Source organism: Salvelinus alpinus, chromosome 5, assembly GCF_045679555.1.
Source record: "Salvelinus alpinus chromosome 5, SLU_Salpinus.1, whole genome shotgun sequence".
In the NCBI taxonomy this organism is placed as follows: domain Eukaryota; kingdom Metazoa; phylum Chordata; class Actinopteri; order Salmoniformes; family Salmonidae; genus Salvelinus; species Salvelinus alpinus.
In genome coordinates this window covers 7,271,426-7,295,119 of record NC_092090.1, presented here as the reverse complement: position 1 = coordinate 7,295,119, position 23,694 = coordinate 7,271,426, and the positions used below count along the sequence as shown (strand labels likewise).

General features: G+C 45.8%; 2 protein-coding genes across 14 annotated transcripts in view; both read right to left on the bottom strand.

The window, feature by feature from the left end:
- Positions 1-13,800, bottom strand: part of vps13c (vacuolar protein sorting 13 homolog C) — a 229,896-nt gene extending 216,096 nt beyond the window's left edge. For 10 of the 13 annotated variants that reach the window (XM_071400438.1, XM_071400439.1, XM_071400441.1 and 7 more), the window contains exons 1-3: positions 13,557-13,798; positions 8,224-8,267; positions 6,170-6,212 (exon numbers count right to left, since the gene is read on the bottom strand). In XM_071400438.1, coding sequence (XP_071256539.1) covers positions 6,170-6,212; positions 8,224-8,267; positions 13,557-13,656 — 187 coding nt within the window. In that variant the 5' untranslated portion in view covers positions 13,657-13,798. Of the gene's footprint in view, positions 1-6,169; positions 6,213-8,223; positions 8,268-13,556 lie in introns of all 13 variants that reach the window. The other 3 variants (XR_011674951.1, XM_071400445.1, XM_071400446.1) reach the window with 2 other exon arrangements.
- A 1,159-nt stretch (positions 13,801-14,959) lies between these two features.
- LOC139575188 (C2 calcium-dependent domain-containing protein 4C-like) lies at positions 14,960-17,387 on the bottom strand. Its single transcript, XM_071400188.1, has 2 exons — positions 16,765-17,387; positions 14,960-16,455 (listed from the first exon to the last, which is right to left on the bottom strand). Exon 2 carries the CDS (start codon positions 16,426-16,428, stop codon positions 15,025-15,027), a length of 1,404 nt encoding a protein of 467 aa, XP_071256289.1. The 5' UTR covers positions 16,429-16,455; positions 16,765-17,387; the 3' UTR covers positions 14,960-15,024.
- Positions 17,388-23,694: the final 6,307 nt, after the last annotated feature.

The window sequence follows — 23,694 nt, the reverse complement described above, 5'->3', positions numbered from 1 at the left end:
TACCTCATGGTATTCTCTATCTAACTACAATAACATCTGAGTTATTTAACAGCCTTACCTCATGGTATTCTGTATTGTCTAACTACAATATCATCTGAGTTATTTAATAACCTTACCTCATGGTATTCTCTATTGTCTAACTACAATATCATCTGAGTTATTTAATAACCTTACCTCATGGTATTCTGTATTGTCTAACTACAATAACATCCGAGTTATTTAATAACCTTACCTCATGGTATTCTGTAGACTAGTCTAACTACAACCTATGCTATCTGAAATACTGGTCTACCATATAAAGCTGATGGTATTCTGTATTGTCTAACTACAACCTATGCTATCTGAAATACTGGTCTACCATATAAAGCGACTCAATTCATTCATGGTGGTTGTCGTTTGATTAGGTTGAGCCTTTGTGCTTCTGATCGATTGAATCTATGTCGTCTAAACCAAGAATAGTTGGCCCCATTTTTCTGTCTGAGCATCTTTTCCTTCCTAAAAACACTGTTCACTTCCCACGACACCGTCGTTCAGATGACAACCTACATAACAGCTGTGAAACAGACATTACCATCCGCACAGAGTCTGATGAACAGACTGACTAGACACCTTTTGAATGGCATCAAACATCACTTTGCTGCGACTTGGGGGGGGAAACCTGAATTTAAAAAATATATATGTTTTATTCAATCCATTTACTGATAAAAAGCCAGACATTTTCTTTTCTTTATTTAACTAGGCAAGTCAGTTAAGAACAAATTGCACCTGTTGGATTTAGTTGGGGCCTAATTCAATGTGTGGCTAACACTGTGCTGCTGGTAATGAATCAAATAAACTTCAAAAAATCCATTCATTCAAAATGGCAAAAACAGCATCTATTTTCTATCAGGACTTATTAACTGTAGAGATAGGGGGGATTCTTTTTTTATATAAAGTTACAAATCACAATGTTATTTTGTTCCAGTATTATATCATTACTTTGACTCCAAGTATCTATTTTAGTCCTAGGTATTGTTAGCTAGCGCTACCGGAGTCATATAGCTTTTTTTACTTCCTATAGCTTGGTCTCCATCTTCTTTTTACACTGAAGAAAAATATCTACGCCACATGGAAAGTGTTGGTCCCATGAAATGATCCCAGAAATGTTCCATACGCATAAAAAAAAGCTTATTTCTCTCAAATGTTGTTGCACAAATTAGTTTATATCCCTGTTAGTGAGCATTTCTCCTTTGCCAAGATAATCCATCCACCTGACAGGTGTGGCATATCAAGAAGCTGATTAAACAGCTTGATCATTACACAAGTGCACCTTGTGCTGGGGACAATAAAAGGCCACTAAAATGTTAAACTTTTTTTTGTAATAACATAGTACATGGGATTGATTTTAAGAAATTTGGCTTAATTAATTTGATTAATATTATGGTGTTTGTAAGTACCAAGCACCAATCAAAAGTTTGGACACACTCACTCATTCCAGGATTATTCTTTATTTTCTACTATTTTCTACATTGTAGAATAATAGTAAAGATATCAGATCTATGAAATAACACATATGGAATCAGTTAAGAACAAATTCATATTTATAAACGACAGCCTACTCCTTTCTCCCCATCGGGGAATTGAACCCCGGTCTCCCGCGGTCCCGCATTCTCTAGTACAGCCATTATTGAAGGTACTTGAGGTCACAGACATGGCCTGCTCTCCCTTATGTAAGGAATTAGGCACTTTCCCATGTTTACTACAGTATGTACTGTAGGCTATGTTTACTTGTCAGACTGCACAGTAGCCTAATAAACAAATGCAGGTGGCTTATATCGTCAGAATGCTTTAAATGGGTTATTATCCAAATGTAAAAGCATATACTGCTTTCGTTAATAAAATAATTATTAAAATACTCTTTCTAAATGCCAGATGTTGATTTCTTTGTGGATCGATAACGAATTACTATGGGAATAAATATCGCTGATTTACAGAAATATTGTAACAAATTGTTGCTTACTGGAAAATACTCTTTCAGACACACATGGTCACGTTGTACAGCGCCATTATGGCTATTAGCAGGGCTGAATTTTGGACTTTATAAATATTATTTTGGCCTTTATTCAGATTACAATCACTCACTGTGTTTTTACATTTTTTTAAACGTAATAATCTCCAAAATATCAGTCTCTGCCCGTCTCACAATGTTGTTAACAAACCTCTGGGCGGCGTGGACAGTTTCCCCAGTAGAGATATGAAGCATCTTAGGATTGCAGTAGTTTCTCTAATGTCATAAAAGGATTATCAGAGAAAGTGTCAGGTGAGATCAGGAAAGACACTCGTCACCATAGACACAGCTAGTTCTTAGAAGGGATAAAGCCTCTCGGACCACAGTCCTCTGACTGGAACACTCATGGCCGAGGTACACCCAATATGGCCGCTGGTCAGCTCCATCCACCACGACCAGTTTCCTGGAATGGGGAAATCTCCGGTCTAGTCATTCTATGGGACAGAGAATCTACTCACAGCACAGCACGTCTCCCATTAGCGGTCATTAACATCTCCTCAATACACAACATTAGACCTCTGTCTGGGGGGGTGGGGGGGACAAAGCCAAGGGCAGAGTTGAACAGTCTCTCAGAGTAGCCTATTTAGGTCATTTAATCTATAGGATCTAGTACGTGCCTGGGCTCCATCCTTTACTCACGTGATGTTTAAAAATGAGCCAAAAGGCTAAATCTATCGTAAAGTTACTATACAGGACCTGGAACGAGACTGCTTAATGTTAAACAACAACGGCTATAAGGGTTCTGATGCAGTGAGGATACAGCCTCTGTTGGGATTTACAGAGAGAAAAGATGTGTTCACATCACACACCGTCTCATTCAGAATGAGAGAAATGACCTCTGTTCTACACATCTAGTTTACAGAGTAACCTGTTAACTAGCTCTGTTCTTCACATCTAGTTTACAGGGTAACCTGTTAACTAGCTCTGTTCTTCACATCTAGTTTACAGAGTAACCTGTTAACTAGCTCTGTTCTTCACATCTAGTTTACAGACCCTGTTAACTAGCTCTGTTCCTCATATCTAGTTTACAGAGTAACCTGTTAACTAGCTCTGTTCTACACATCTAGTTTACAGAGTAACCTGTTAACTAGCTCTGTTCTACACATCTAGTTTACAGAGTAACCTGTTAACTAGCTCTGTTCTACACATCTAGTTTACAGAGTAACCTGTTAACTAGCTCTGTTCTTCACATCTAGTTTACAGGGTAGAGTAACCTGTTAACTAGCTCTGTTCTTCACATCTAGTTCACAGGGTAGAGTAACCTGTTAACTAGCTCTATTCTTCACATCTAGTTTACAGAGTAACCTGTTAACTAGCTCTATTCTTCACATCTAGTTTACAGGGTAGAGTAACCTGTTAACTAGCTCTATTCTACACAACTAGTTTACAGGGTAGAGTAACCTGTTAACTAGCTCTATTCTACACATCTAGTTTACAGACCCTGTTAACTAGCTCTATTCTTCACACCTAGTTTACAGGGTAGAGTAACCTGTTAACTAGCTCTATTCTTCACAACTAGTTTACAGGGTAGAGTAACCTGTTAACTAGCTCTATTCTTCACATCTAGTTTACAGGGTAGAGTAACCTGTTAACTAGCTCTATTCTTCACATCTAGTTTACAGGGTAGAGTAAGTTAACTAGCTCTGTTCTTCACATCTAGTTTACATAGTAGAGTAACCTGTTAACTAGCTCTATTCTTCACATCTAGTTTACAGGGTAGAGTAACCTGTTAACTAGCTCTGTTCTTCACATCTAGTTTACAGGGTAGAGTAACCTGTTAACTAGCTCTATTCTACACATCTAGTTTACAGACCCTGTTAACTAGCTCTATTCTTCACACCTAGTTTACAGGGTAGAGTAACCTGTTAACTAGCTCTATTCTTCACAACTAGTTTACAGGGTAGAGTAACCTGTTAACTAGCTCTATTCTTCACATCTAGTTTACAGGGTAGAGTAACCTGTTAACTAGCTCTATTCTTCACATCTAGTTTACAGGGTAGAGTAAGTTAACTAGCTCTGTTCTTCACATCTAGTTTACATAGTAGAGTAACCTGTTAACTAGCTCTATTCTTCACATCTAGTTTACAGGGTAGAGTAACCTGTTAACTAGCTATATTCTTCACATCTAGTTTACAGAGAGTAACCTGTTAACTAGCTCTATTCTTCACAACTAGTTTACATAGTAGAGTAACCTGTTAACTAGCTCTATTCTTCACAACTAGTTTACATACTGACATACCGCTAGAGGTGTTGAACGCTGTTCTGTCCATCCACAAGTCATACTGCTAGTCTAAGACACTGCATCTCAGTGCTTGAGGAGTCACTACAGACACCCTGGTTCGAATCCAGGCTGTATCACAACCGGCCGTGTTTGGGAATCCCATAGGGCGGCACACAATTGGTCCAGCGTCGTCCGGGTTTGGCCAGGGTAGGCCGTCATTGTAAATAAGAATTTGTTCTTAACTGACTTGCCTCGTTAAATAAAGGTTACATTTTAATTTAAAAAAAAGTAAATGGCAGTGCAAACAAAGGTAACTAGATTTAACATTTTAGTTCACAATTCTAAGCTAGGAGGTGTAAATTGTGTGCTGCCCTGTGGGACTCCCAATCACGGCCGGTTGTGATACAGCCTGGAATCGAACCAGGGTCTGTAGTGACACCTCTAGCACTGAGATGCAGTACCTTAGACCATTGTGATACAGCCTGGAATCGAACCAGGGTCTGTAGTGACACCTCTAGCACTGAGATGCAGTGCCTTTGACCACTGTGATACAGCCTGGAATCGAACCAGGGTCTGTAGTGACACCTCTAGCACTGAGATGCAGTGCCTTTGACCACTGTGATACAGCCTGGAATCGAACCAGGGTCTGTAGTGACACCTCTAGCACTGAGACGCAGTGCCTTTGACCACTGTGATACAGCCTGGAATCGAACCAGGGTCTGTAGTGACACCTCTAGCACTGAGATGCAGTGCCTTTGACCACTGTGATACAGCCTGGAATCGAACCAGGGTCTGTAGTGACACCTCTAGCACTGAGATGCAGTACCTTAGACCATTGTGATACAGCCTGGAATCGAACCAGGGTCTGTAGTGACACCTCTAGCACTGAGATGCAGTGCCTTTGACCACTGTGATACAGCCTGGAATCGAACCAGGGTCTGTAGTGACTCCTCTAGCACTGAGACGCAGTGCCTTAGACCGCTGCGCCACTCGGGAGCCCATTGCTCTGCAACATTGCCTCGAAATTGCTGGTCTATCTTCAGCTTTAGTTTAGTGTGCACATCCCAAAAATGGCATCCTAATTCCTACCTAGTACAGTACTTTAGACCAGACCTCAATGGGGCCCCATGTCAAAAGTAGTGCACTACAAAGGGAATAGGGTGCCATAGGACTCTGGTCAAAAGTAGTGCACTACAAAGGGAATAGGGTGCCATTTGGTATGCAGGCAGAGTCCACTTCTCGTCAGTGAAATATCACTGGAGTTGGAGTGGCTCAGTGAAGTGAAAGAGACCAACGTAACGACTCTGGAGAAATACACATACAGACCATTTACACACATCACAGACCAATCCTCACATAGCAGCCATATCACACTCTGTTCTCATCACAGTCTCTACTGAGACACAGGGGCTGCTGGGTAGGTAGCTAGACCCTGTTCTCTTTATCATCACAGTCTCTCTACTGGGACACAGGGGCTGCTGGGTAGGTAGCTAGACCCTGTTCTCATCACAGTCTGTCTACTGAGACACAGGGGCTGCTGGGTAGGTAGCCAGACTCTGTTCTCATCAGTCTCTCTACTGAGACACAGGGGCTGCTGGGTAGGTAGCTAGACCCTGTTCTCATCACAGTCTCTCTACTAAGACACAGGGGCTGCTGGGTAGGTAGCTAGACTCTGTTCTCATCACAGTCTCTCTACTAAGACACAGGGGCTGCTGGGTAGGTAGCTAGACTCTGTTCTCATCACAGTCTCTCTACTAAGACACAGGGGCTGCTGGGTAGGTATCTATTGAGTTGTGGTGCTACTACAGTCTGTTCTCTACAGCAGTCAACTTGAGAAAACAACATGAAAATAAATAGTGTTGTGTGTTGTGGAGGGGGGGGGGGCTGCCGCCGGTACTCACCAATCTGACCAGCTTTCACTTTAAACGGAACATCCAGCTCACTCTGCAACAGAAATAACAGAAATCATCATCATTAGACCAGTAACATACATGTCTTTTAAGATGCGTCACTTGAATGGAAGCTGAAGGAGACAGTGGAAGATTACAGACAGTCTGAGAGGAACGTGGGTCTCCTGGCAGAGCAGCAGACACTCCAACACTGTGTCCTAACTTTTATCACACCTCTACTGGTTCAACACTACAGCCCTGACCACCAGGCTTCACCCTCCAACTCTGGTTCAACACTACAGCCCTGACCACCAGGCTTCACCCTCCAACTCTGGTTCAACACTACAGCCCTGACCACCAGGCTTCACCCTCCAACTCTGGTTCAACACTACAGCCCGACCACCAGGCTTCACCCTCCAACTCTGGTTCAACACTACAGCCCTGACCACCAGGCTTCACCCTCCAACTCTGGTTCAACACTACAGCCCGACCACCAGGCTTCACCCTCCAACTCTGGTTCAACACTACAGCCCTGACCACCAGGCTTCACCCTCCAACTCTGGTTCAACACTACAGCCCGACCACCAGGCTTCACCCTCCAACTCTGGTTCAACACTACAGCCCTGACCACCAGGCTTCACCCTCCACCAGGCTTCACCCTCCAACTCTGGTTCAACACTACAGCCCTGACCACCAGGCTTCACCCTCCAACTCTGGTTCAACACTACAGCCCTGACCACCAGGCTTCACCCTCCAACTCTGGTTCAACACTACAGCCCTGACCACCAGGCTTCACCCTCCAACTCTGGTTCAACACTACAGCCCTGACCACCATTCTCTGTACAGTGTCTATAGTTGATATAATGATTACACTACTGTCTCCTTGAACAACATGTGAGTTGCTGTAGTGGAAAAGGTCAGTGATCAACATCATGTATCATTAATGTATGGAAAACAGTCAAGTATAGGCTACATCAATGATTCAGAACTTGACCTAGTCTACGACAGGCCTCTGTGAGGTGAGAACAGGGATGGATCAGAACCTGACCTAGTCTACGACAGGCCTCTGTGAGGTGAGGACAACAGGGATGGATCAGAACCGGACCTAGTCTACGACAGGCCTCTGTGAGGTGAGGACAACAGGGATGGATCAGAACCGGACCTAGTCTACGACAGGCCTCTGTGGTGAGGACAACAGGGATGGATCAGAACCAGACCTAGTCTACGACAGGCCTCTGTGAGGTGAGGACAATAGGGATGGATCAGAACCAGACCTAGTCTACGACAGGCCTCTGTGAGGTGAGGACAATAGGGATGGATCAGAACCAGACCTAGTCTACGACAGGCCTCTGTGAGGTGAGAACAGGGATGGATCAGAACCAGACCTAGTCTACGACAGGCCTCTGTGGTGAGGACAATAGGGACGGATCAGAACCAGACCTAGTCTACGACAGGCCTCTGTGGTGAGGACAACAGGGATGGATCAGAACCAGACCTAGTCTACGACAGGCCTCTGTGAGGACAATAGGGATGGATCAGAACCAGACCTAGTCTACGACAGGCCTCTGTGAGGTGAGGACAATAGGGATGGATCAGAACCAGACCTAGTCTACAACAGGCCTCTGAGGTGAGGACAACAGGGATGGATCAGAACCAGACCTAGTCTACGACAGGCCTCTGTGGGATGAGGACAATAGGGATGGATCACAACCAGACCTAGTCTACGACAGGCCTCTGTGAGGTGAGGACAACAGGGATGGATCAGAACCAGACCTAGTCTACGACAGGCCTCTGTGAGGTGAGGACAACAGGGATGGATCAGAACCTGACCTAGTCTACGACAGGCCTCTGTGAGGTGAGGACAACAGGGATGGATCAGAACCAGACCTAGTCTACGACAGGCCTCTGTGAGGTGAGGACAATAGGGATGGATCAGAACCTGACCTAGTCTATGACAGGCCTCTGTGAGGTGAGGACAACAGGGATGGATGCCTGGAAAGTACAATAACCTCTTCTTAAAGTGACAGGCTACACATGTTGATGACAATAAAGTAATGCATACTTACCAAAGCATTTTCTTTAACTTTCAAGTTTTCCAGAACAACATTGCCTGGACAGAAGATGAGAGAAAACACAAGTTAATAGTGATACTAGAACGTGTACACTAGTTACAGGAAGTCTGCTGGATGCGTACACTAGTTACAGGAAGTCTGCTGGATGTGTACACTAGTTACAGGAAGTCTGCTGGATGTGTACACTAGTTACAGGAAGTCTGCTGGATGTGTACACTAGTTACAGGAAATCTGCTGGATGTGTACACTAGTTACAGGAAGTCTGCTGGATGTGTACACTAGTTACAGGAAGTCTGCTGGATGTGTACACTAGTTACAGGAAGTCTGCTGGATGTGTACACTAGTTACAGGAAGTCTGCTGGATGTGTACACTAGTTACAGGAAGTCTGCTGGATGTGTACACTAGTTACAGGAAGTCTGCTGGATGTGTACACTAGTTACAGGAAGTCTGCTGGATGTGTACACTAGTTACAGGAAGTCTGCTGGATGTGTACACTAGTTACAGGAAGTCTGATGGATGTGTACACTAGTTACAGGAAGTCTGCTGGATGTGTACACTAGTCACAGGAAGTCTGCTTGATGCGTACACTAGTCACAGGAAGTCTGCTTGATGCGTACACTAGTCACAGGAAGTCTGCTTGGTGCGTACACTAGTTACAGGAAGTCTGCTGGATGCGTACACTAGTCACAGGAAGTCTGCTGGATGCGTACACTAGTCACAGGAAGTCTGCTTGGTGCGTACACTAGTTACAGGAAGTCTGCTTGGTGCGTACACTAGTCACAGGAAGTCTGCTTGGTGCGTACACTAGTCACAGGAAGTCTGCTTGGTGCGTACACTAGTCACAGGAAGTCTGCTTGGTGCGTACACTAGTCACAGGAAGTCTGCTTGGTGCGTACACTAGTCACAGGAAGTCTGCTTGGTGCGTACACTAGTCACAGGAAGTCTGCTTGGTGCGTACACTAGTCACAGGAAGTCTGCTTGATGCGTACACTAGTCACAGGAAGTCTGCTTGATGCGTACACTAGTCACAGGAAGTCTGCTGGATGCGTACACTAGTTACAGGAAGTCTGCTGGATGCGTACACTAGTCACAGGAAGTCTGCTTGGTGCGTACACTAGTTACAGGAAGTCTGCTTGGTGTGTACACTAGTCACAGGAAGTCTGCTTGATGCGTACACTAGTCACAGGAAGTCTGCTTGGTGCGTACACTAGTCACAGGAAGTCTGCTTGGTGCGTACACTAGTCACAGGAAGTCTGCTTGGTGCGTACACTAGTCACAGGAAGTCTGCTTGGTGCGTACACTAGTCACAGGAAGTCTGCTTGATGCGTACACTAGTCACAGGAAGTCTGCTTGATGCGTACACTAGTCACAGGAAGTCTGCTTGGTGCGTACACTAGTCACAGGAAGTCTGCTTGGTGCGTACACTAGTTACAGGAAGTCTGCTGGATGCGTACACTAGTCACAGGAAGTCTGCTTGGTGCGTACACTAGTCACAGGAAGTCTGCTGGATGCGTACACTAGTTACAGGAAGTCTGCTGGATGCGTACACTAGTTACAGGAAGTCTGCTTGATGCGTACACTAGTTACAGGAAGTCTGCTGGATGCGTACACTAGTTACAGGAAGTCTGCTGGATGCGTACACTAGTTACAGGAAGTCTGCTTGATGCGTACACTAGTTACAGGAAGTCTGCTTGATGCGTACACTAGTTACAGGAAGTCTGCTGGATGTGTACACTAGTTACAGGAAGTCTGCTTGGTGTGTACACTAGTTACAGGAAGTCTGCTTGGTGCGTACACTAGTTACAGGAAGTCTGCTTGGTGTGTACACTAGGTGTGTACACTAGTACAGGAAGTCTGCTTGGTGTGTACACTGTGTACACTAGTTACAGGAAGTCTGCTTGACTTACAGCTAGCAGAGTAGATTCAGACAATTATCAGCTGTGTGTGTCGACCAGGGTGTCAGGTTTCTTTCATCGGGCTACTACAAAAAGGTCAGTCATGGTGGTTATACAGCCTGGGCCTAACAGGAAGTTACACAACCATGCCTGGTGGTTATACAGCCTGGGCCTAACAGGAAGTTACACAACCATGCCTGGTGGTTATATAGCCTGGGCCTAACAGGAAGTTACACAACCATGCCTGGTGGTTATACAGCCTGGGCCTAACAGGAAGTTACACAACCATGCCTAGTGGTTATACAGCCTGGGCCTAATAGGAAGTTAAACAACCATGCCTGGTGGTTATATAGCCTGGGCCTAACAGGAAGTTAAACAACCATGGCTGGTGGTTATATAGCCTAGACCAAACAGGAAGTTAAACAACCATGCCTGGTGGTTATATAGCCTAGACCTAACAGGAAGTTACAGCACAGAAATCCAGCCTAAAACCCCAAACAGCAAGCAATGCAGGTGTAGAAGCACGGTGGCTAGGGAAAAACTCCCTAGAAAAGGCCAAAACCTAGAAAGAAACCTAGAGAGGAACCAGGCTATGAAGCTCTGTATAGGGCCTAGTCGACGGTGGAGACACATGATACAATAACTATGCCTACAGAGAAGAAACAGGACTAGTATGGAATCTGTTGGTACTGTTTGGTATTTGTAGTAAGGGTTTTCCCTGTATGAGCCTATATCACAACGCAATACTAAAAAACCTAAATGGTTCTGCCGGCTATCTTTGGTCTTACTAGGACATATGACACTTATGCAAAATGTGATACAATGGCCGTTGTCTGGCTTCAACGTTCCAAAGATATAGGCTAGGCTAGTACTGTGGGCTACCCATGACCAAAAATAAGAGTCCTGTCTAGCTAAGGAATCATAGATTCTGACTACTGTATTAATCCAACTACTGTATTAACCCTGGCGTCAGGTCTGGAGTGCAAACATGTGACAAAGACCTCTTACCTCGTCCGCCATCTCTCAACACTCAGATGACGGGGAGAGGATGACAGGTACGGCCGAGGCCATAACAATCACAATGGCTTCTGCCAGGTGTTATAGTGACGGTGGGTGTGGACGCTGTTCCCTGCCTGGAGACTTACTGCAGTATCCTGAACGTCCTTCATAGCAAACATTGCAGTGACAACTCAAACTCAGTCAGTACTTTCTTCATGTCAGTTTGCCAGGATCAAAATGTTGATTGTTATAGGTCTACTCTTTCACCAGCTGTGTGTGTGACTAAATGTTTATATTTCACATTCTAATGTATACCCTACTAGCTAGGTAAATACTATCTAGTTTTGCAACTAACTGTGGCTTATCCTGGGCACAGTCTGTTTCTGCTCTCTTGCCAACTCCTTATTGAATGGTCATGCCATTGGCTTGACAATGATAGCAATGGAATTGGCAAGAGCACAAAAATACCTGTGACCTGGCTAGTAAAGTATAGATCTGGGCCCAGGCTAGTAAAGTATAGATCAGGGACCAGGCTAGCAACGTATAGATCAGGGCCCAGGCTAGTAACGTATAGATCAGGGCCCAGGCTAGTAAAGTATAGATCTGGGCCCAGGCTAGTAAAGTATAGATCTGGGACCAGGCTAGTAAAGTATAGATCAGGGCCCAGGCTAGCAACGTATAGATCAGGGCCCAGGCTAGCAACGTATAGATCAGGGCCCAGGCTAGTAAAGTATAGATCTGGGACCAGGCTAGTAAAGTATAGATCTGGGACCAGGCTAGTAAAGTATAGATCAAGGCCCAGGCTAGTAAAGTATAGATCAGGGCCCAGGCTAGTAAAGTATAGATCAGGGCCCAGGCTAGTAAAGTATAGATCAGGGCCCAGGCTAGTAGAGTATAGATCTGGGCCCAGGCTAGTAGAGTATAGATCAGGGCCCAGGCTAGTAAAGTATAGATCAGGGACCAGGCTAGTAAAGTATAGATCAGGGCCCAGGATAGTAAAGTATAGATCAGGGACCAGGCTAGTAGAGTATAGATCAGGGACCAGGCTAGTAGAGTATAGATCAGGGACCAGGCTAGTAGAGTATAGATCTGGGCCCAGGCTAGTAAAGTATAGATCTGGGCCCAGGATAGTAAAGTATAGATCTGGGCCCAGGCTAGTAGAGTATAGATCAGGGACCAGGCTAGTAGAGTATAGATCAGGGACCAGGATAGTAAAGTATAGATCTGGGCCCAGGCTAGTAAAGTATAGATCTGGGCCCAGGCTAGTAAAGTATAGATCAGGGACCAGGCTAGTAAAGTATAGATCAGGGCCCAGGATAGTAAAGTATAGATCTGGGCCCAGGATAGTAGAGTATAGATCAGGGACCAGGCTAGTAGAGTATAGATCAGGGACCAAGCTAGTAAAGTATAGATCAGGGACCAGGCTAGTAAAGTATAGGATATGGCAAGAGCACAAACAGATCTGGGACCTGGCTAGTAAAGTATAGGATATGGCAAGAGCACAAACAGATCTGGGACCTGGCTAGTAAAGTATATGGCAAGAGCACAAACAGATCTGGGACCAGGCTAGTAAAGTATATGGCAAGAGCACAAACAGATCTGGGACCAGGCTAGTAAAGTAAAGATCTGGGACCAGGCTAGTAAAGTATAAGATATGGCAAGAGCACAAACAGGTCTGGGACCAGGCTAGTAAAGTATAGGATATGGCAAGAGCACAAACAGATCTGGGACCTGGCTAGTAAAGTATAGATCAGGGTCCAGGCTAGTAAAGTATAGATCAGGGACCAGGCTAGTAAAGTATAAGATATGGCTAATAGAAAAGTTGCCACTTCACTCAAGAGATCCACACTGAGAGAAAGCCATCAACTGGAAACTGGTTGATGCCTTAGTTCCTGACCAGATCTTACCATCTTGATTTACCAGTCCGCTCAGTCCTGTATGCATTCATTGTTGTGAAGACAGATCAGTTAGACATTAGACTACACTGTGTCCAGCAGGAAACAACTGGGATTAATGCATGTTTGTTTATGTCTGTGTCTGCATGTTGTACCCATAAAATAATAGATTACTAATAAATGTAGGCTAAACCTGACAAAACATAAGGTGTGTGTATGGCAGCCCATTTATGCAATGCCAGATCAAAGTAAATATGTTCGCTGTGTGGCCCCAGTCAGTGACTTTCTAGGCACACAACGCGTCCCCAAGGCTCCTACAACATGTCGATATCATTACAGGGAGGTTTACAAAACCTTTTGTCGTAGACTGGGTAACGTTAGCATCATATCCCAGAGACTGGTTATAGCTAGCTAGCTAGTTAGCATTAGGGCTTGTTTGTTTAAAATGCTGACAGCTAACCTAGCCACACTAGCATGCATTGCACTGTATAGGTTAGCAGCGCTTGAACTGTCATTCCAACTGTGCGTTTCACTTACCTCCCCAAATGCCAATCTTCAACTGGGACTTGTCGAGGTTTTCCACATAGTCTCCGATGAACCTATTCAGGAGATCACTGACCATAGATTCAAAAACCATTGTTGAACTTCGTGGCTAGCACTACCCTTGTTGATTGGTAAATGCTACGGTGTCAAAATTATCCCGTGATCTTCCGTGTGAACGCCTTTCCGTAACAAGATGACAAGAGCTTTAATATGAAAGTGATTCGCTCTGCGATCGACTAGTAATGTAGCTAATCGACTAGTAATGCCTGTATACAGTGACAGCCAGTGGCGTCAAATTATGTGGTTTTGAATAAACTGTACGTACAAATAACACAGGTGTGATCGTGTAAAAAAATTATTGTGGCCAGAATGAAATCATTGAATGACTTTCAAACATGAGGGAATGTAGCCCTCTGGACCATATCAATGAACTACATTTGGTAGCGTCATCTTTGACAAGGTTAACCATTTGCTTTAGCCTTCTCATCATAGGCGTATGGGCTCCACTTCTGATTAGAGAGGGGGGAGGGACTCAATGTTATTGTAATGTATTTGTTAAATAAAAGCTTTTCCAATTAATTAAATGTATATTATTAAAATGTAATCTGAGTGCTCTCAAATATTATTTTCTACAGGTTTTAAAGCACTTCCAATTCATTCTTCTTCTTTAAATATATTTTCCCATTCATGTTGTCATGTATTTCAATGGTTTAAAATTAGGAAACTATTATAATTATTTGTGTGTTGTATGGGGGGGAGAAAGAACGAATTATGTCACTGATCTGCTCAGACATTGCTGGTGTAACAGTTTAACTTTAGACCGTCCCCTCGCTAACTAGCTAGCCATTTCACATCGGTTACACTGGCGCCTGACAGATCGTACAACGTCTGGATAGGTATTTTACTCATCAGCTAACCACATCACATGTTCTAGCAATCTGCCAGTCGATGAGACACAGTCGATGACGTAGCAGGCAGCCAGTGGTTGATGCATCAACGTCTGAGAAAAGGTATAAATTAAAATAAGCAACCTCTTCCAAGATCAAACGCCTGCACACATTGTATTGTTTCCATTTATGGACCAAATCTAATCATGAATTCAATTCCTATTCCTTCCTTATGTCGATGTAGGCTGTTGTGTAGACGGCCCTGCAATTGCAGCTCTTGAAATAGACCAGTGGAGGCTGCTGAGAGGAGGACGGCTCATAAATGTCTGGAACAGAGCAAATGGAATGGCACCAAACACACGGAAACCAAACACTCATTCCTCTCCAGCCATTACCACGAGCCCGTCCTCCCCAATTAAGGTACCACCAACCTCCGGTGAAATGAACTGTCTCTGAATACAGGCACACAAGACTCAAAACAACCAGATTTGTTTTTTATGCTGATTTAATAAATATGTAGCAGTATAAAAAGTCACAAAATATTTCTTATATACATTCAAGCCAATCAACAATTTCTACATAGATAATAAACTTTTCAGCAAAATCTCACAGTCTCCCAAAATATAGTCCCTTTTCATGGAGGCCATTTTGTTGACAACTTTGAACCGCAGCGACCGGCAGCAGATGTCTTCCTGTGAGATACCATAGAAGAAGAAATCCTCGTTGAAGACGGGGTTCCTGCTCCTCTTAATTACCGCGCTGCGTTGCTTCTGAATCTTCCCCGGTAACAGACAGATACTGATGCTGCAGTTGACGCTCTTAGGATCCACAGAGATCGCATACAGTCCCTCAGCACTGATCAACCTCACTCTGAGTCTCTGCTTGTCTAGGCAGTACTCTGCTGAGAGCCGTAGTGCCCCCTCTCTACCTACAGGAAGTAGACTCTCCTTCGTGACCCTCTCTCTGTGGAGGACGAGGTCTATGGGGAAGATAGCAGGGGGAGCCAGGGTGAAGGCCCTGGGAAGGGGTTCTACTAATCCAGCATTAGAGGCCCTCCGGATGATATTGGGGCTGTTGTCCGTGGAGCTGCCTTCATCCGTGGACAGAGAGTTGTTCCTGGAGAGCATAGCTTTTCTCATAGTCCGGGACAGCAGTCTGTCGTGGCTCAGGGCTTTGAGCAGGGAGGACTTGGGAGGCGGCCTGGCCAGGAGAGGGGAGCTGAAGGGGGAGGACTCGGCGGAGGAGGTGGTGTCACTGTCCAGGGTGCTCTGTCTCTGGAGAGCCACCAGCCTGGAGCCTCCAGGAGACAGCCTGCTGGAGGTCAGCTTGGTGAGGCTGAAGGAGGATGACGGGGAGTGGGGTAGAGGTGAGGTTCTGGAGGAGTACGTTTTGAAGCGGCCGCGAGGCCCGGGAGAGGCAGCGATCAGGGGGAGGGGACAGGCGTTGGGGTGGCTGTGGAACAGAGACTCTTTCCTCCGGGTGTGGGGGCTCTCCAGGAGGGTACAGAAACCGTAGCAGGTCTGGGCCTTGGCCAGGTGGGGCAGGGAGAGAGCTGCTTGGCTATGGGGGTCGGCGTTGGTACTCTCCTCATCACTGAAGCCCTGGTCGTATGGAGTCTCGTCCACGCTCTCTACCTGGATAAGGGTTGGATGAGTGTTGATGAAGGGTTTTCTTACTGTTACCTCCGTCTCCGGGCTGCTGCCCTTCTCAGGTGAAAAGGACACCTTTCCAACAGGGCCAGTTTTACTCCAGTCCGCCGTCTTTAGCTCCTGCTGTGGCCAGATCTTTGGTGGGATGCAGAACTCAGGGATAGTATTCGGTGTGATGACGTTAGGACACAGAGAGATCGTCTTCCTTCCTTTCTCCCGAGATGTGCTCTCTCCCAACATGATGTCTGAGATGTGGAAGCTGTACTCCGCTATTGGCAACAGAATGTTGTTTTTGGCCACTGAAACACGGATCTGTTCAACGACCCACATTACATGAGCTCTGTCAGGATCACAGCTCTGGAGAAAGAGAAGGAAGAAAAAGCACAGTTTGGTCAGATCACAGGCAGCTTTTCAAAACCAATAAACACAAGCAATAAAAGCTACAACTTTTCAAAACCAATAATTGCAAAAACCAATTCTCCCTCATCATAAAATATTTGAATTAAATTCAGTTTCTTATTCAATTCAATTAATTGAAATAATAATACGTGTATCCTGGTACAGGGATAGTTGACTACAAAATGTGTTTTACTGTATATAGGAAATGACCTTGAATGTAAGAGCACATTCAAGCCTGGTCCTTTGACTCCCTGCGGTTATAGTCACCTGTTACACTATCAGTGTCAGTCTACCTCCAGAGAGTGTCAGGCTCAGTCTCCCTCCTGTAGGATCCTCCTGTGGTATCTTCCTGTAGGATCCTCCTGTAGTATCTTCCTTTAGGATCCTCCTGTAGGATCCTCCTGTAGTATCTTCCTTTAGGATCCTCCTGTAGTATCCTACTGTAGTATCTTCCTGTAGTATCCTCCTGTAGTATCCTCCTGTAGTATCCTCCTGTAGTATCCTACTGTAGTATCTTCCTTTAGGATCCTCCTGTAGTATCCTCCTGTAGTATCCTCCTGTAGTATCTTCCTTTAGGATCCTCCTGTAGTATCCTACTGTAGTATCCTCCTGTAGTATCCTCCTGTAGTATCTTCCTGTAGGATCCTCCTTTAGTATCCTACTGTAGTATCTTCCTGTAGGATCCTCCTGTAGGATCCTCCTGTAGTATCCAGTGTGAGTGTGATGCTGTAGGAGACAGCCAAGCTGGTTAAATAGGGCTGTGGATCTGGGCAGCGGTCACTGCTGTTAAGAAGATCCTCCCTCTCTGCCTTGGTCATCCATTTACACAGCAGGCTCTTCTCTCTGGTCATCCCTTCACAGACAGGCCAGCCCAGCAGGCTGTTCACATGGAAACGCACGGCAACCAATGCCACGATACTGCACCCTGGGGTCAGCACATGGGAATATCAGCTGGACCATGAACAACCAATGCCACGATACTGCACCCTGGGGTCAGCACATGGGAATATCAGCTGGACCATGAACAGACACACCACAGAGACCACAGTCAGACCAGACACACCACAGAGACCACAGCCAGACTAGACACACCACAGAGACATGGGAGACACCACAGCCAGACTAGACACACCACAGAGATGTGGGAGACACCACAGACAGACCAGACACACCACAGAGACATGGGAGAGACCACAGCCAGACCAGACACACCACAGAGACATGGGAGAGACCACAGCCAGACCAGACACACCACAGAGACCACAGCCAGACCAGACACAGCACAGAGACATGGGAGAGACCACAGCCAGACCAGACACACCACAGAGACATGGGAGAGACCACAGCCAGACCAGACACACCACAGAGACCACAGCCAGACCAGACACAGCACAGAGACATGGGAGAGACCACAGCCAGACCAGACACACCACAGAGACATGGGAGACACCACAACCAGACCAGACACACCACAGAGACCACAGCCAGACCAGACACACCACAGAGACATGGGAGACACCACAGCCAGACCAGACACACCACAGAGACATGGGAGAGACCACAGCCAGACCAGACACACCACAGAGACCACACCCAGACCAGACACACCACAGAGACCACAGCCAGACCAGACACACCACAGAGACATGGGAGACACCACAGCCAGACCAGACACACCACAGAGACATGGGAGAGACCACAGCCAGACCAGACACACCACAGAGACCACAGCCAGACCAGACACAGCACAGAGACATGGGAGAGACCACAGCCAGACCAGACACACCACAGAGACATGGGAGACACCACAGTCAGACCAGACACACCACAGAGACCACAGCCAGACCAGACACACCACAGAGACCACAGCCAGACCAGACACACCACAGAGACATGGGAGAGACCACAGCCAGACCAGACACACCACAGAGACATGAGAGACACCACAGCCAGACCAGACACACCACAGAGACACCACAGAGACCACAGCCAGACCAGACACACCACAGAGACATGGGAGAGACCACAGCCAGACCAGACACACCACAGAGACATGGGAGACACCACAGCCAGACCAGACACACCACAGAGACATGGGAGACACCACAGCCAGACCAGACACACCACAGAGACCACAGCCAGACCAGACACACCACAGAGACATGGGAGAGACCACAGCCAGACCAGACACACCACAGAGACATGGGAGACACCACATCCAGACCAGACACACCACAGAGACCACAGCCAGACCAGACACACCACAGAGACATGGGAGACACCACAGCCAGACCAGACACACCACAGAGACGTGGGAGACACCACATCCAGACCAGACACACCACAGAGACGTGGGAGACACCACAGCCAGACCAGACACACCACAGAGACGTGGGAGACACCACAGTCAGACCGGACACACCACAGAGACACGGGAGACACCACAGCCAGACCAGACACAGAGACATGGGAGACACCACAGCCAGACCAGACACAGAGACATGGGAGAGACTTTCCTTTTTGCCGATCCCACTTTTACTGGACTGTTCTTCCTGAGACTGTTCTTCCTGTTCTTTCCGGAAGCTTCCGCCAATGTGTGTGATTCTCTACCTTACGCACTGTCTCTGTATAGCTACTGTTCCCCGGGCAGATGGTGCTCGTTTCATAAAGTTATATCAAAACTAAATCAATGTCTGCAAGATCACAACATAGTGATAGTATTATATATTACAGAACAGAATTTAATGGTATAGAATAACGTTCATGTAAGAGACATAAAACACCATCTAATTTCTTATGACGTTTTAGGATGATTGTGCAAATGGTCACATTTTTCTCTCATCAAATCAAGTCAAATTAAATTGTATTTGTCACATGAACCGACATACAGTGAAATGCTTTCTTATAGAGCCCTTCCCAACGACACAGAGGAAAACAAACAAAAATAACAACAACAAGATAAATATAATACACAACAATGGAGCTATGTACAGGAAGTACCAGATCAATGTGGAGCTATGTACAGGAAGTACCATATCAATGTGGAGCTATGTACAGGAAGTACCAGATCAATGTGGAGCTATGTACAGGAAGTACCATATCAATGTGGAGCTATGTACAGGAAGTACCAGATCAATGTGGAGCTATGTACAGGAAGTACCAGATCAATGTGGAGCTATGTACAGGAAGTACCAGATCAATGTGGAGCTATGTACAGGAAGTACCAGATCAATGTGGAGCTATGTACAGGAAGTACCAGATCAATGTGGAGCTATATACAGGAAGTACCAGATCGATGTGGAGCTATATACAGGAAGTACCAGATCAATGTGGAGCTATGTACAGGAAGTACCAGATCAATGTGGAGCTATGTACAGGAAGTACCAGATCAATGTGGAGCTATGTACAGGAAGTACCAGATCAATGTGGAGCTATGTACAGGAAGTACCAGATCAATGTGGAGCTATGTACAGGAAGTACCAGATCAATGTGGAGCTATGTACAGGAAGTACCAGATCAATGTGGAGCTATATACAGGAAGTACCAGATCGATGTGGAGCTATGTACAGGAAGTACCAGATCAATGTGGAGCTATGTACAGGAAGTACCATATCAATGTGGAGCTATATACAGGAAGTACCAGGTCAATGTGGAGCTATATACAGGGAGTACCAGTCCCAGATCAATGTGGAGCTATATACAGGAAGTACCAGATCAATGTAGAGCTATATACAGGAAGTACCAGATCAATGTGGAGCTATGTACAGGAAGTACCAGGTCAATGTGGAGCTTGTCTTTTCGTATCAGGTTAGGAGAATTTAGGCAGCAGGTTAGGATAATTAATGTATCAGGTTAGGATAAGTATGTTAAAGTTAAGAAAAGGGTTAGGGTAATTATGTTAACGTTAAGAAAAGGGTTAGGGTAAGTATGTTAACGTTAAGAAAAGGGTTAGGGTAAGTATGTTAAAATTAAGAAAAGGGTTAGGGTAAGCTTTAAATGTCACAACAACAAAAACAAATCTACTTTTGACATTAATTTGAGAAAAGCGGAATCCCTTCTAGCCGTGAGGCTAAAAGTGTCTAGCTAGGGGCCTCCCGGGTGGCGCAGTGGTCTAGGGCACTGCATCGCAGCGCTAGCTGTGCCACCAGACACTCTGGGTTCGCGCCCAGGCTCTGTCGCAGCCGGCCGCGACCGGGAGGTCCGTGGGGCGACGCACAATTGGCCTAGCGTCGTCCGGGTTAGGGAGGGTTTGGCCGGTAGGGATATCCTTGTCTCATCGCGCACCAGCGACTCCTGTGGCGGGCCGGGCGCAGTGCGCGCTAACCAAGGGGGCCAGGTGCACGGTGTTTCCTCCGACACATTGGTGCGGCTGGCTTCCGGGTTGGATGCGCGCTGTGTTAAGAAGCAGTGCGGCTTGGTTGGGTCGTGTTTCGGAGGACGCATGGCTTTCGACCTTCGTCTCTCCCGAGCCCGTACGGGAGTTGTAGCGATGAGACAAGATAGTAACTACTAACAACTGGATACCACGAAATTGGGGAGAAAAAGGGGGTAAAATTAAATAAATAAAATAAATAAATAAAAATAAAATAAAAAAGTGTCTAGCTAGCTAGCTAATAAACATACTTTGCAGATAATCTTAAAATTAATTGTTTTACTAAATATCTGATCAAAGCATTAGCTGACCGTGGTTGACCAACTTCTGTACCAAAATGTCTGACCTTCTATACTGTCAGTTCATGTCCATTCTATTGTTCTAATGCCTAATTCTGTGGTTTCTGTCCATTTCAGGGACCTTTTTTGGCTCAAGAGCTCTGTGAAGTTATGTATGGCCTGTTAAAGACTATGGTTTCTGTCCATTTCAGGAAGCCATTTTGGCTCAAGAGCTCTGTGAAGTTATGTATGGCCTGTTAAAGACTATGATTTCTGTCCATTTCAGGAACCCATTTTGGCTCAAGAGCTCTGTATCGTTATGTATGGCCTGTTTAAGACTTTATTGGAAGGTACGACAAAATATAAAGATGGATAAAGGAACAGGACAGATATCCCAATACATCAGCTATAACTTTTAAACAACAATCATGATGTCTAATGTTCAATTTACCGGAATTTTACAGACTTCTACCCTCTAGTGGTTACTTCATGAACTTCCTGTCTTGGCACAAAACTTGTACTTCTAATATTGTCCAAGAGATGGCGATATTTACTTTCTTTCACAGGAAACGTCCTCTGTAGGGAGGTTTTGATCCTCATTTCTGTCCATAAAGAAGAGGTCCTGTAGACTAGAACATCTCATTATCGATGCTATTATAGAGTCATGGAGAGTCACACAGTCTAGTGACGCATATAAACTATAAAAACACACACACATACAAACACGCTCACGCATACAAACACACACACACACACACACACTCACACTCACACTTCTGTTGTCCTGCTGCTGTCCCCTTCAGAAAAGAAACACACCAGAATGACAAACATCAGCAGGTGGTCACAGCGTGTTACCGATCACCTGCTGGGTGTTCGGGTGTGTATTTTACACCGTCTAGTGTCTGTATCTTCCACCGTCTAGTGTCTGTATCTTCCACCGTCTAGTGTCTGTATCTTCCACCGTCTAGTGTCTGTATCTTCCACCGTCTAGTGTCTGTATCTTCCACCATCTAGTGTCTGTATCTTCCACCGTCTGGTGTCTGTATCTTCCACCGTCTAGTGTCTGTATCTTCCACCATCTAGTGTCTGTATCTTCCACCATCTAGTGTCTGTATCTTCCACCATCTAGTGTCTGTATCTTCCACCGTCTAATGTCTGTATCTTCCACCATCTAGTGTCTGTATCTTCCACCGTCTAGTGTCTGTATCTTCCACCGTCTAGTGTCTGTATCTTCCACCGTCTAGTGTCTGTATCTTCCACCGTCTAGTGTCTGTATCTTCCACCGTCTGGTGTCTGTATCTTCCACCGTCTAGTGTCTGTATCTTCCACCGTCTAGTGTCTGTATCTTCCACCGTCTAGTGTCTGTATTTTCCACCGTCTAGTGTCTGTATCTTCCACCGTCTAGTGTCTGTATCTTCCACCATCTAGTGTCTGTATCTTCCACCATCTAGTGTCTGTATCTTCCACCATCTAGTGTCTGTATCTTACACTGTCTAGTGTCTGTATCTTCCACCGTCTAGTGTCTGTATCTTCCACCGTCTAGTGTCTGTATCTTCCACCGTCTAGTGTCTGTATCTTCCACCATCTAGTGTCTGTATCTTACACCATCTAGTGTCTGTATCTTCCACCATCTAGTGTCTGTATCTTCCACCATCTAGTGTCTGTATCTTCCACCATCTAGTGTCTGTATCTTACACCATCTAGTGTCTGTATCTTCCACCATCTAGTGTCTGTATCTTCCACCATCTAGTGTCTGTATCTTCCACCATCTAGTGTCTGTATCTTCCAGGGGGGGGGGTTCTATAGTGGTATGTGGATGGGGGGGTTCTATAGTGGTATAACTCGGTCCCGTGTGGCTCAGTTGGTAGAGCATGGCGCTTGCAACGCCAGGGTTGTGGGTTCATTCCCCACGGGGGGACCAGGATGAATATGTATGAACTTTCCAATTTGTAAGTCGCTCTGGATAAGAGCGTCTGCTAAATGACTTAAAATGTAAAATATAAAATGTGGATGGGGGGGTTCTATAGTGGTATGTGGATGGGGGGGTTCTATAGTGGTATGTCCCCAGGGGGGGTTCTATAGTGGTATGTGGATGGGGGGGTTCTATAGTGGTATGTCCCAAGGGGGGGTTCTATAGTGGTATGTGGATGGGGGGGTTCTATAGTGGTATGTCCCCAGGGGGGGTTCTATAGTGGTATGACCCCAGGGGGGGTTCTATAGTGGTATGTCCCCAGGGGGGGTTCTATAGTGGTATGTGGATGGGGGGGTTCTATAGTGGTATGTGGATGGGGGGGTTCTATAGTGGTATGTCCCCAGGGGGGGTTCTATAGTGGTATGTGGATGGGGGGGGTTCTATAGTGGTATGTGGATGGGGGGGTTCTATAGTGGTATGTGGATGGGGGGGTTCTATAGTGGTATGTGGCTAGGGGGGGTTCTATAGTGGTATGTCCCCAGGGGGAGTTCTATAGTGGTATGTCCCCAGGGGGGGTTCTATAGTGGTATGTGGATGGGGGGGTTCTATAGTGGTATGTCCCCAGGGGGGGTTCT

Coding starts and splice junctions, on each gene's coding strand:
- LOC139575188 (XM_071400188.1), bottom strand. CDS start 16,428: ATGTGGGTCGTTGAACAGATCCGTGTTTCAGTGGCCAAAAACAACATT.